The 15120-nt window shown below is 41.5% G+C and overlaps 1 protein-coding gene across 1 annotated transcript in view; it reads right to left on the bottom strand.

Moving 5' to 3' along the window:
• Positions 1-15120, bottom strand: part of LOC142558378 (uncharacterized) — a 40020-nt gene that overhangs the window by 17440 nt on the left and 7460 nt on the right. Inside the window, exon 3 of the mRNA XM_075670522.1 lies at positions 4329-4773. Coding sequence (XP_075526637.1) covers positions 4331-4773 — 443 coding nt within the window. The 3' untranslated portion in view covers positions 4329-4330. The remainder of the gene's footprint in view (positions 1-4328; positions 4774-15120) is intronic.

A 15120-nucleotide genomic window follows, 5' to 3' on the forward strand; every position in this document is an offset into this window, starting at 1 on the left:
CCTTTAGCATGATACCCTTTAGCATTAGCATTAGAATTTTAGCAGGATGTGCCTTATTCAAGTCTGTGAAATTGGGAAGATCCTGAAGCGACTGGAAATGTTGCTTTAATAGACACACTTTCAAAAGCACTTAAGATGTAATCAAACAAAAGAAACAAAAAAATTAACTCACAATTGTGATACTCCCGATGCGAAATTTAAGTACAGCACTATAGATGTTTTCATTGCGCGATATATTGGCTGGCACGGACAATTTGTCCCGCATCGCACATTGCAAATGGAGCGAAGTGTGGCACGACTCCCTTGCTGATCGGGAGATTGCGAGAGGCAGTACATGGGTGACATGTGGGCGTGATTCACAGCAGCCACTGCAGAAGGACCTCTGTTTCCATATATGGTATCAGTGGATGTGCTCACCATATGCTCACCGGTGAACAGATGGCTATCCTGGCACCATCTCGTAGCGGTTGTCACCACAGAGGCCGTCTTGCACGGCACTACACTTTTCTTCTCACACTTTTTTCCATACCCTCCTCCTCCACTTTCCGCCTCATGGTTCTGCTGCCTCCTCCTCCTCCACTTTCCTCCTCACTCTCTATTTGCCATCGCCATCTTTGATCCCCCGCTGCATCCGCTCTTTCATTCTTCGCGCTGCTTGTTCGCTCGGTTAAGCTACCAAATGACGCTGACACTAAATGCAGGAAGCGATGCCCAAGAGCTGTGCTCTCAAAAGTGACTAAAAATTCTGGTAGGATTCAACAAGTTTTCCATTCAGACGAGGAGAAATACAAGCAGTACAACTGTTAAAATATACTTTCTACATGTTCCCTTGGTGATTTTACCACAAGCACATTCAATTCATACTAGTCAGCTGCTAAGTTGCCAAACACCTTTAAATAAAGCCGTGCATGAATATTTCGTCAAAAGTGAAGGAACAGGAAACATCTGATTCAGTGCCTCTAACTTCATTCATGCGCATGACCCCATTCTAAATAGGTAACTCTTCTTTGAAAGTCAGCTGTGAGCTCTGTTGGGAACGATAGCATAAGAGGCAGACTTGCAACAAGCTCAGAGATTGGACCCTACCATGAAATTTAGGCTTCCACCAAAAATTCAATGCAGCTGTGCCAGTCTTCTGCACAGACTAAGGCTGGGGGTAGCGTTTACAGGTAAATACGTGCACCCCATGTGATGCACCGAGTCTCCAGGCTGTGAGTTGTGCAACGTGAATGAAACTGTAGGTCATGTGCTTTGTGACTGCCCTATGTACGTGGAAGAGCGTCAAAAGTTGAACAATGACCTTACGCGTCTTGGCAGCCCACTGTTGTCGGAGGACGTTACTTTAGGCCCTTGGCCAGATGCTCAATCGAGTTTCAAGGCCATCCAGGCGTTACTGAACTTTTTAAAAAGTACAGGCCTGGGACTGTAGGCTTTGAGCATGCCAAATTGCTTGCCATATGTTTCACATCCTCCTTCTCTCGTCATCGTCACCCATCATGCACCCTTTTTTTCCCTCTTTCTTTCCCTCTTCCCCCTCCCCCAACGCCGAGTAGCTGGCTAGAGGAATATACCTCAGGAGGCTGACTTCTCTGCATATCGTATCATTAAACTTCCCTCCCTCTCTCTCAGGATGGCCACTGCTTCCTTTGTGTTCACACCTAGTGTTGTGCAAACACATAGTTAGCACCACAGGGCCAGACTTTAATGGTGTTATAAGTGGCAAAGGATGATTGTGGAACACGTTAAGAGGAAACTTTAGCTCCAGGGCCTCCTATCTAAATACATACTGTCACGTGATAGTGACGGTGAAGAAAGTAGCAAAACTATGAATGGCAAAACTAGTGCTTTATTTGGCGAACCTGTGCCCTGAAAAATAGGCTACACTCAAGCACAACGATAGCGGCGAACGCGATCGGCGAAAATCTGATCAGCGTGTCAAGCGCGTCAGCTTTTATACATCAGTTGTCCAATGTTCCAGAGTAATCGCTGGGACCCGCGTGTCGTCCACAAAGTTCTACACTATTCGCATCACGTATACATGCAATCAGTTTACACAAGGTTCGGTAAAAGACAGCGAATCAATAACATTCCAGAAACTTCCGATACATGCAGGCACATCCTGCGCTGTGCGATAACATTTGTTAGGCGGTGACAAGCGGTCACCCGGAAAAGATAAGCAAGTACACATGTCAATACCAAGGGAGAAATTTCTTTTCTCGTAACTACTGCACCAAATTTTATTAGATTTGTTGCATTAAAAAGAAAAAGATAAAATCTTGTGATTGTTGGTTGTGTCTTTTTGAGTTAGGCTGTCAATATTTTAATACAAGTTGACAAAAACTGCAAATTTTCAGATAACGAAACTATCAAGTTGACAACTCTGTAACTCAGCAATGAAAAATGATATCACAATTCTGTGAATTGCATTTAACATAACATCTAAAGCAGACAAACTGATATTATACTTGGTTCTCAAATAGACCACTAAATGGTGACTAGCACTTCTGCAGAATCCTAGTAAACAATGTAACAAATTCCCGTAAGACATAAACTGACATATAAAATTTGTCCCCTTTGTATGCTGTAATGGATGCAGTTTACATAACTGCGATATCTCTTCTAAGTGCAGAGTTACAGACTTGTAAACTTCATGCTTCTATATTTTTCCAACTTACCTATTTTCGAATATTTCATTAAAAATATTCAGGCCCTAGATTAAAATTCCAATTCCAACAGTCACTAGAATTTTACTTTCTCTTTCAAATGCAACAAATTTAATTTAAAATCGGCCCAAAGGTCATCTCAAAAAAGTGTTTCTGCATTTTACATGCATTTCAATAGTTGGCATTGGAGTTGGGTCTGAGCTAAAGCTTCTTAAGAGTTTTAGCCAGCACGCAACCATTAATGAAATACTGGGACAGAAACACAAACAGCCGCACTGGTAATAACTAGGCTTGCATGAATATTCAATATTTTCAAATATTCAGTCGAATATTAGGCTATTCTATATTCACTTCAGCTTGAATTTCAGTATTCAAAGCTTTAGAAGTATTCGAAACAAATGAACATACATATTTTTCCATGTATACAACCTACAATCTAAAAAGGAATGAGGGTAGCTGGTATGTTGTTGGTATGGCATCTCCTACTTTGTTGCAGCATAAGCTGAATGACAGCGACAACAGAAAGGCACATTTGACAACCACATAGCTAGAAAGGAAATGAAACCATGTGTATAACCTGCAGAAATAACTGCATAATGTCCAAATTTTCATAAAAACAGTCCCCATTCACATATGCACGAGTCATCCACGTGGCATCTTCAGCCAGATGCTCCGTTTCCCACCTCTTTCACCGACATAGATGGCAGAGAACGTTTCCCTAAAGGTGGCTTCACTGCAGCATGACCCACGCTGCCGTGAAACCACATTTTGAGGCAAAGTTCGCATTGTCATGAAGCCTGTCGTGAAGTCAAAATTCTCATATAAACCCGACCTTATTGTTATTTTCTTTTTTTCATCCATGCACACACAGAACGAGATGCGTTAAGCTCATGTGCAGATGGAAAGCACCGAACTAAATTGGCACAAAGCAGCATAAACTGCCGCCATTGCACAGTCAAGGTCCGACTTCACAAAATTGTGATGACGCACTACAGGCAAACCCCAAACACTTTTGCGTCAATAACCACACAATATTTTAAGTAAACTGACGCACAATGGTGAGAAAGAGCCCGTAAACAAGTGTTCCGTGTAGCTGGAGTTGCAGGAAATGATGAGCACGCATTTTTGCGTGAAAATATCTGAACAACGGCACTTTGAAAATGGTGACTCAAGAGATAAAATGCTTCCTTTTTTGCATGCTAACAAGCAACCTTCTTTAGATTGGTCAGCATACAACTCTTATGTTAAGGCTTCATACAAATCCCCCAACTATTCGAACTGTTTGCTTCGAAATTATTCGACACTATCACTATTCACTTCGACTTTGCTTCAAACAAACCAAAAATTATATCTGCACGAGCCTATTGTGACAACTGGGGTTGAAACCAGAAATCACCAAAGCATTCTTCTTTTATGCAACGCTTCCTGACCAAAGAAATTTGCAGTGTTTGAGAAGTGCATCGTTTTGAAAACTTCTGCAGCAGTGGATTGGAGCATACAATGTTGCAACACATTAGGAAGCCTACGTAGTTTGGTTGAGTGCAAGCACCACCAAATGCCACCACCAGCAATGCCATTAGCATTGTTAGTGCCAGCATTCCATTGTACTAGTACAAAATACTGCCTAAAACATTTTGCTAGCACGGTTCTACCACGAATATTTACCCTCAATGAGGTGGCACCTGCACGCCGTGCTTTTGCAAGTGGTTTGCAAACGAGCTGCGCCAAGAAAAGGCCATCGGGCACAAGTGGCACTGGTACCGCTTCTCGCCTGTGTGGCGACGGGTGTGCACCACTAGATTGCCCTTTTGGTTGAAGGTCGCCGGGCAGAGTTGGCACCGGAAGGGCTTGTCGCCCGTGTGGATCCGTACGTGCCGCTGGAGGAACCACCGTTTCTCAAACAACTTGCTGCAGAACGAGCACTTGTAGCAACCGCCGCCGTGCTGCGACCTCGCCGGTGCAGCCACTACGTTCCTAGCTTCTCCGAGTGGCGGCGGCGCCGCCGCCGAGTGCGATGGGTCGGGACATGGCCTGGTAGCACTCGCTGCCACTCCCGCCACAATTGTCAATTCTGGCGGACAGGAGATATCCGACAAGCCCGCGCCATGCGCTGGAAGGAAATGTAACAAGGAGATGCAGGAAAAATCTGCTGAAATATGGCTGCAGTCTTTCAGTTTTTCTACCAATATCGTGCCGACGCATTCAACTGAGGACTAGTGCCTCAGTCACCTAACACGTGCAGTCTGTAATCATGATGGAAGTTAAAGTGGCAATATAGCAACAAAGGTGAACAAAAAAACTTAATAATGCACATGTACTGCATAAATCGCCATTGCGGAGACTTCCTATGCAATCATGGCAGTCGTGTAGGTCATTGTTCCTGCTGTATGTCACCTTCTAGTAGCTTTGTCGTAGACACAGTGGACTCCAGATAACCAGCACTCATTTAAGCAGAAATGCTGAATAAATGGATGGAGCAAGCCAATGTTGGTTGACTGCCCACAGGCGCAACGTTAACAAACTTTGACTAAAGAAAAAGCTTCTTTTTGTAAGCTCCATTCAAACAGAAGTGGTACCTCGATTACACCCTAGCCATCAGTCATTATGATACACCTGAAATGGTTGCAATCCAAGTGCTATGCCACACAGCAATGCTAAATAGTTAAGAAAACGAAGTGTAACAGGCATTTGGGCTGCTGCGTGCAGCATGAGTGGCTGCTCTGGGATGCTCAGGTTGCCTAGTTCATTTGTTCCTTCATGCCTAGGCAAAAAGTTATTCCCGAGGAGGAAGGTGGCATGACAGGCGGCACGTGACTTTACAGTCACGTTGCCACTAATGATTCCTTCATGCCATTGAAATATGAGTGACTCCTTTGTTCAAATGTGAAAAATGAGGGCATAACTTGTTACCTGTTGTACCACTCCTGATTGCTCCGTAACAATGTATTTGCAGAATCTTGTGGCAAAGACCCCCATGCTAGAAACGATGACATAGTTATTGCCATTCCTATGTGCATTACTGTCTTGGACCAGATGAAAGGAAGTGCAGGTGTAAGTCTGCTACCCTATCTGAATGTGATGGCTGCGCAGAACTCGTGGGAATGCGTTTGCACATGTACACATGCCTTGTGCGAAATGAGCTGCAGTGTTCAAAGCACTACACAATAAAGCTTTTCTTTCACCCACGGTAAAATTAAATCATCAGGAGTCTTTCACTTTACAAAATGCTTAATAATTTTTCAGTCTTGTTCGAATGAAACTTTAATTGAATGGGACATTTTTTTTTTTCTGTCACTTTGAGTTCTGTTTAAACAGAGGCTCCTGTATGAAGATACTACCATGCTTACAATAAAGAAGGCCTGAAGAAAAGAAAGCAGCATAACCACTTACAACTTTTCCTTAAAAATGTCACGTACCAAGTGGCTGCCCTGCTAACACATCACTGATGTACACACACTATGGACACTAGTCCATAGTGTCCAGCATGTTTTGGGTTCCCCTTCATTAAGCTCGTGAAAATACCCAGACAAGCCTGTGTGTCTCATACACCCCAAGGTTGTGCTGTGTGCCTAGAATGGAACAGTCTTCAACCAAACCTCCACCGCATTCTCTGCATGGGCTGTATGCAACGCCCGACTTATAAAGAGCAGTGAAGCCGCAATGTTAGGCTACAGTGACCAACTACTATCCACTGCAACAAATGCTCAATGAAGTGTTAGATGTATATTGCCTAACATTGCTTGATCTGCCACTGACATTGACCAGCATATAGGGCGAAAGTGCCATTTTGAAAGTCTGTCTTAGTCGTTCTTTATTGCTTCTGTGCTGAAATGCCCATCAGGCGCCATGCATCTCCAATTATTTCTTTCATTTTTATAAGTATTTGTCTTCAGCTATGATTGTTCACGTTATATGACACAGAGAAAATTTCTAATAGCTGTGGTAGCAGCAGAATTGCGCCAATGAAAATTAATGTGAAGTGCACCCTATTTTACTTACACTTGCTAAAACTAAAGCAAAAATGAACACGCCATGAGCAATTCACTGTAAACACTAAAGACAGCTTACATCAGAAATATTGGCAATTCCCACAATGTATGGCAAAACAGCAACTTGGCATCAACCAAAAAACACATCAAAATGACAGGTATACCTAGTGCTAACTATGTCTTGGCTGTTGTACACAGTTCAGCTTCTTGATGCTAACTATAGTATTTCAAGGAACTGTTAGATTTCTTCGTACACCAGAGGGATTAATGAAATTGGGCTGCACAACACAAAACGGCTGAAGCCAAAGGTGTCAGTCCATGCTTTAGGGCACATAAAGCAGGGTAAACTGGCATACAAACATTCACAGCACATTTTTTTCGAAATGTTAAACCCAAACCCGCAAACAAATTTTTGTCTCTCCGATTCGTTCCGAGCAACCATCGATATTTTGGACCAAAAGTGCAGTAGTTCAAAGCCAGACAAAACATGCACTGCAAGCTATGTTCTAGAAATGCTTCAGGAAGAAAATTTTAACGGCAGGAATACAAGAGTTTTTGTCATCCTCTTCTGCAATTATCTTGAGGAGGTATTCCGTGCGACTCCACCTAGTGGACTGTCCATATTGGCCGCCTCTAATTGGCTAAAGCTGTATAAGCGAGAAGGAGACTCCTTCTCGCTCTTACAGGTCCAGCCAGTCAGAGGCGGTAGAAACAGACAGCCCACTATATAGACTCTTACGAAATACCCCCTCCCCCTCCGCCCGCCCTAGTTTAACAACATAGGCCTGACACAGCCAAACGTCCATTCAAAGAAAATGGATATGACAAACGTAATATTTTTCATGCTAATATCAGCATGTAACAAAATATATGTTTATATTGTTGGATAAAACAAAGGTAATTTTGTGTTGAATGCAACTAATGATGAGGTTCGTTTGTATACAACTGTGGCAACAAAAAATTGCACAACCAACAACTGCCTGTGCAGCTGCGGCCAAGCAGCAACAACTATTTGAGTGGTCAAGTCTTATTCCTCGGAGCAGCTTTATTGTAGCTTTATATTGTAAGTGAACGACTATGCTACTGTAGAATTAATAGTGCCAACAGATGATGCAACCGTAAGCAAGCAGCAAATGTTCAGGTGGTGCAGCATGTTTGGTATTAATGTTGCCACCACATGAGTTCAGTTGTAGCTTTCGTGTTGGCTGTGAGTAATGTTTCGCACATAACCTTATGCCTCGATTAATTAAGTAACATTGAAACACAATAAAAGAAGTTTACAACACATTCAAGCCTATCAAAAAAGCAAGAATCCATTTCCTTAAACCTAGGAATAGTACTTTTCAATCAGCGAATATGGGAAACAAGATTGAAGACAGTAGACTGTCACTCAACTTCATGAATTCCCTATTTTTATTATTTAGGCTCATGATTGCACAAGAAGACCATTGCACACACATAAAAGAAAATGCTTTTCCATAAATTTTCAGGCTAGCACTCTTTAAAGAAAGCAGTCACGATCAAGATCATAAATCATTGTATATGTAATGTGGCTACAAGATCATCTTGCATTGGCAATTATACATAAAAAAATTAACACACTAAAGCTAAGAAGGCAAAGCATGCATTGCCAAACCTTAGTCAAACATTGCATGCTGCCAAGAGCATGCTATTTAGGACACCTGTCAAATGTTCTATAACTGTGAAGGCTATTGACACAGGGTAAAAATATAAACAAGTAGTTTATGAGAAAAAATGTAGAGGTGGGCGAGTATCAACTTTTTCAAATACGAATAGTAAATATGAAATATCAAACTGAATCTCGATTAGTCAAATGTAGATGCATATATTTACAACAGGAATATTTATTTTGGTATAATTACGTATCACGCATGTTCTGACTAGTGCAAAAAGGACAGATTACAATCAGGGACACATGATCCGTTTTAAACACAGGATCCCCAATCATCATTAGAAAAACTGATAGAATGGCCTCTCAATAAGATTAAAGGCGGGCTGCAAACAGTCGAAGAAAGAATGGCTGTTGTATGACTAGCTCTGCAAAAACACTAAATAAATGGTTACTGAAAAAAGATCAGAAGTTTAGGGGGGAAGAAAAATGCTGCTGAAGGACCTGTATGCTACAGACACATGTAAAGGGGCTCGCTGCAAGAAAAATATGCTAGACTGCCAAAAATACTAAAGACAGACGAAAAGCAAAAATCACAAATAGTCGTGTAGGATTCTGGCATGAAACCGAAAAGAAAACTTCCATTACCCATTTGTTTTTGAATTGCCTTAAAAACTGTTGTTATTGTGACACTTCTGATAATCAATGATACTTTGTTAAGCACATGGAAAAGAAGTAACCAGACGTAAGCAGTCGCTTGTAAAATATCTGGTAAGTTTCAAGTATTCGAAAATAACAAATAGTCCCTTTTCGAATACTAATTCACTATTTCACTACAACTATTCATACCCGCTGCAGTGGTTTAGCGGCTACAGTGTTGTGCTGCTAAGCATGAGGTCGCAGGATCAAATCCCGGCGATGGCAGCCGCATCTCAATGGGGGGTGAAATGCAAAAACGCCCGTGTTCCACGCACTGGGTGCACATTAAAGTTCCCCAGCTGGTCAAAATTAATCGGGAGTCCTCCACTACGGCACGCCTCATAATGAAATTGTGGTTTTGGCACGTAAAACCCTAGAATTCAACTAACTATTCATATTCGTATTCAAAACTTCTAATATTCGCCCACCCTAGAACAAGGTTTTTCCAATTGCACTTGTACATGAGGTGGTCAAACACAAATCGCATAGAGACTGTGTGTAGCCATTGCAACGTAGCAACACGTTTGTTGCCACTACAAGCGCTGGAATGTGCCAAGTCAACCACCTTACACTGTGCTTCCGCGTAAGGCTCTATGTGTGCACAGCATTTAAAGAAATAAAAAGATATATGCCAGGATAGATGTCAAGTAAACATGTTTTCACACAAGAAAGAAACTTTAGTTTTCACAAAAGAGCCTACCAGGCGACCTCAAAAAAACGTACAGAGCCCTGCCCTGTGCTTCTAACATACATTACTCATAAAAGCAACACTTGCAGTATGCTCTCAAAAGACAACTGCAGTGAAATTTCACTTTGGCGAAATAGGTTACGAAAGGGTAGTATATATACACTATTGAAACAATCTTGGTAAAGCTGCAGGCCTGGCAATTTTCTTATTAGAAGCTTTTAAATAGCACCTAAGCAGACGACACATGTACCTGATGGCGAGCACATACGACGGCTCAGTTTCCAAGCTTTTGCAGCACACTACAGGCACCGCATTAGCTTGCAGGTCATGTCGAGAAGCCACACATTGAAAGTTACGCATCATTTCTGGCAAGTGGTAATGGCAGCGTTATTGTCCATTTCAGTATCAAAAATGCCTATTTTTGCGAGCTTTTCCTGATGCATCTACTCATATTTCAAACCTAAAATTTGGCATCGAAACTCCTCGATGTCTACACTTTAGGGATTTTATGGGCTCCCAGATTTTGTTGCAGTTGGCCTTTGCAAGTGCATCAGCAAGAGATTGCAGCCAGTACAGTAGCTGGTCTCTCTTGCTTGTGTATACTGGCACGGAGATGCACTTGAAAACAGCTGATATTGTACAGAAGGCAAATAGTAGCATTTCGAAAACACGACAAGTGACAGATGTCAGCAGCGCCAAGTTATGGTGAACACAAGTGGCGGGTTAATTACCAGAATTGCGGCACAGCAAAACACGGAAGTAACATAGATAGGATTCTGTTGTTCCTCGTCTTTCGCTTCGCAACAATTCTGGTAATTAATCACACACAAACTATCCCAGAAACATGCTTTATTGAACAACTGAAAGGCAGAGCATAATTTTTATAGTGCTTTTCAGACAAAGGCAACGGATCTTCATATATAAAAACAAGGCAGTACACATTAGCTTGGGATACAGTGTCACAATCAATGACGTCTTGCTCATTGCGCAGCAATCCAATGCTAAACTTGTACAATACAACTTGTGGAAACACACCATCAAGGCTTACACTTCAAGCATTTCCGGCCCAAGTATAACAGTATCAGGAACTCTAATCTGGTCACGGCAACAGAACAGATGACGAAGGTGCAATCAACGAAATACAAATTTCTTTTCAAAACAGTTGCACAACAAGAACTTGCACTTGGTGCCTGCATTGCGTATCAGTGCAACGGGGGTAACAGTTCTGATAAAAAGGGGTGTGGTCAAAGTGATACAGTCCTGGGAACACACACACACAAAACGAGAAATGCTGGCAGAGAAATCTAAACGTAAACGTTTGGTACTTGCACAGGAGCTTTGCTCATGAAGCATATGACTGTAGATACATCTTCCAAGAGCTTTCACCAATTCATGTTAGCAAAGAGAGCAGCCATATAAATGATCACCATCTTGGTGTCACCATGACTCCAGGCAATGGTGCCATGTTTCGCTATATTCGGAGTGATAAACTCACTATTAAAAAAAAAACCTCAAGAAAGGAAACAAGCAATTTCAAGATTTCCAGATAAACGTTTTTTCAGCACTGACTACTTGCTTTTACGCTTCTCGTTTTGTTAGAATGCACTACTCAATGTTTTCAATGGCAAAATTTGGGTTCACATCATGGACACGCAACAGGTGCCGTTTGAGGTGGTGATTCCTCTTGAAGGCCTTGAAGCATTGCGAGCAGATGAATGGACACTTGTCTGAATGAGTCACTTGGTGCAAGCGGACATTGCCTTTCCAGGTGGTCTTATAGGGACACAGCGAACACTGGTATTCTATCAAGCCGTTGCCTTTGTCCACAGGCAAGACAGAGCTGGCCTGGTGAGGGTTACCTGAAGAGAAGATTATGACAGTTGATTTTTATTCAATGCTGCGCTCAAGGGTTTGACGTTTATGCTTCTGATGATGCATGTAACAAGAAATCCATCTCTCCCCACTCCTATCTCAGTTATAATGTATAACATACTTAATAACATGCTCAATAAACATCCTGTAATTTGGTTTAGCATTTGACACAATTTCGCTTGGCTGGGAAGCATGTTAGATGAAACATTACAGAATGATTTTCAGTCAGTGATCACGTCAAAATACCATGCTATTGCAGATAATGCACAAATGCTTGACTATTGCAGAGAGTGAGGTGAAGCATCAACAATTACCAAAAAAAAAAGAAAAAAAAAGAAAAGAAAAACACAATTGCTCCCAATTCAATTGACACTTAACCTTAACAAGAATAAGGGGAACCTGCCCATTTCGTTTGACCTACCTGCACTTATTATACCACATCATGGAATATAAATAACATCAGCTTACCTTTTTCAGATGATTAAAGATGGATGCTCAGAACCGAAATCTTTATTTTGACATGGTCAGTGACTGCAACTTCTTTGTTAATCTAGCAACTTATCACTCAACAATGTTTCAGACACTAAATTTCTGTGTGGCACATTTTTTAACAAAATAGTGATATGGACCTTTTTCAATTACCACAAACGTATCTGTAGAATGCCACAAATAATCTAACATTTTGCATTCTCTACTGTGCAATTTTTGTATTTGAGTGTTCCACCAGCAAGAACCTTTTACACAATATGAGTTACAAATATGCAGTTTCACAGAAGTCCTGTGAACAAACACACCTTAAGGACTCCTGAAGCTGCCTAATTAAGCTTATGTCAGTGAATTATGAGTTGTGCACTTCGCATGATTATGCCTTATTATGACATCACTAATGTATGATCCCAAAACTCTTGCACATAACAATGCCATCACAACAATAGCACTTGCAAAAAGCCTAGTAGTATCATTCAGGTCACTTTTGCAGACATTTAACATGCGCTTCAGCTGTTTCTCACCCGCTGTGTTTGCCGAACGCATTGCTTGTTAGATTGTGAAATATTATAGCATATGCTGCAATTTACACAATTAGAAAAATTTATGTGTGCGCTTCTTCCGCGCTCACCTACAAAGGTCGTGCAGAATAAACATTGTAAATGTATTACCATGCATATCACCACGTTCCCTTTGATTACATGCGCTGAAAACAATACACAATTAGAGGATCACGTCATTCATATGTTGGCAGGAGCAGTAACAATACTCTCACTTAAGTTCTTTGATATACCTCGACATGAAATATAACATAAACTAAAGGACACTGCATAACCAATACATACAACACCATAACTCTTGAATGTATACGAGCAACACCTTTTAGCACTATAACACTTATGTAAATTACTAAACACAAAAAATACTTGCAATATATGCAAAATAATTACGAGTACAAGCGTGTAGCCAGAGTTGCAACGTATAAATCATGGTAGCAAAAATAAGCACGTAATTACCAGATTTACAGCCATGCAATGTAACGGACAACCAAATGACGCAAAAGACCAAGCTATAGAATTGTAGTTGCACACCAGGAAAGCATGATCATGCACTTCAAGAAAGAAAAAATGTAGCTATTGGCTCTTGGCTTGCAGTTTATTATATCACAGTGACATCCAATAGAAAAAAAGAAAAGAAGGCTCCACATTTTGATTACCAAAAGGCAAAAATCGACTTGCTAAAGTACCAGTGGACCAAATATGAACCGGCGAGAAATCGACTTAGTCCTTCCTGTGAAAATGAGAAGTACAGCTCATCAGCACGCTAAGATTACTACAAAGAGATTCCGTCAAAACACATAAAAATGGTGCATGAGCTATTCTGCAGTGCTGCACGTTACAAAGAATACAGAATCATGCTTGCCTTGATAAAAATAAAAGAGTCTTAGTCCTTGACATCACAATAAAAAATTCTTGAGCATTCAACACTCCAATCACAGCTGACTTCTAAAAGTCATTCCGAGTACATTTTGCAAAACACATACAGCTGAAAGGCAAGAACTTAACACTTCTTGTTATGTGGCAAGAGTGTCATGTTAGTTTCCGTGCGTAAATAGTGTTCTTCCATGTATACTGGGTGCACGAGGTATTAGAGGACACATCTTCGAAACTAACATTCTCATTCTATTTGTTTATGCGCTTAACTTTGTCTTTAACAACTTCTCTGTTACCTACCTAGCACATTTATTCTGGGGTAGCAGCTTTCAGTCTGATACAGGAGATGAAGCTATGTGTTGTCCTGGTCACCTTACACATCGATCACATCGACTTCCAAGATTGCCACATGCTTGAACTTCACACAATCCTTTGTTTTCATGGTGACAGAAGGGTTCATGGCCACCTGACAACTGTGAGAAACAGAAATTAGTGCTACCAGTGGCCAAACACAATCCAGAATATCGAGTTTTTCCCCTAGGTGGAGCTTACTATGAAATGAGAGCTCGGGAAAGCCAGTTATGGTCATTGCCAAGCAATTTCACATGGCAGAGTCGGCAACCAAGCTTTGTGTGCACAATGTCATTAGAATGGATTCACTTGCTCCCACAGGGTCAGTGCAACATAAGAATGGCTGGCTGTGAGCTTCCTTGGTTGTGTCAGTCTCAATGTGCCATCCTAGTTCCCCATATTTTAACCTGCTATGGTGCTATGTGTGGAGACCCTCAGACAAATACCAATAAAATTTTCCACTGGTTCAATAGAACTGCCCTATGGGTTGTATAGGTAATGTATTATAACTCTATAGGCTTTATTTGGATTATTTTAGCATCTACAGGATTGTATTAGTATAAATAGGCTCAAACAAGTGACATCTATTTGTCGCACATTAGACCAATAGAGTTTGTACCGCACCAATATGGCGCAATAAGTGACTGCTATTTGACCAACAGGTTCATATCAATACCAATATGGCTCGATAAGCAGGAGCTACTTGTTGCCTTTTTGTTTCCTTTCAGACCGATAAGTACTGCAGCGGGGAGCACACATAGCAGCACAATTTCCCAAATCACCTCACTGTACAACTCGGAAAAGGCATGTAAAAGAATACAATAGAAAGTTTCGTACCGATATCAATACAGTTCGATAGGCAGGAGCTACTTGCTTTTCTATTTCTTGTTGGCCGATAAGAACTGGAGCGGAAAGCGCACATACTAGCAGCGGAATTTCCCAATTCACTTTACTGTACAACTCTGGAAAAGGCATGTAAAAGAATACGACATACGGTGGTGGTCACAGAACTCACGTGCTGAGAATCTAGTAGTTTCATACAAGACCAACTTGATTTGGCAGAGTGCCCTCCACCTCGTCATGCAGGCGGACCCCACGTACAATCCAGTACCGTCAATGGCATTATGATAACCGGATTCCGCTATGCTAGATCACCCTAACCGATACATGAGTGAGTCTGAGCAGATAGGGGTTAGGAAACTGCACTTGCACTTATGACCATTTCTCCTCGATAGGTAGCAAGCAGTCAACAAGCGCTGGCAGTGGACACCTCAGCTCTTCAGTCTTTCGAAGTTTCTCCCCCTGTGTT

This window comes from Dermacentor variabilis, chromosome 9, assembly GCF_050947875.1.
Source record: "Dermacentor variabilis isolate Ectoservices chromosome 9, ASM5094787v1, whole genome shotgun sequence".
Classification (NCBI taxonomy): Eukaryota; Metazoa; Arthropoda; class Arachnida; order Ixodida; family Ixodidae; genus Dermacentor; species Dermacentor variabilis.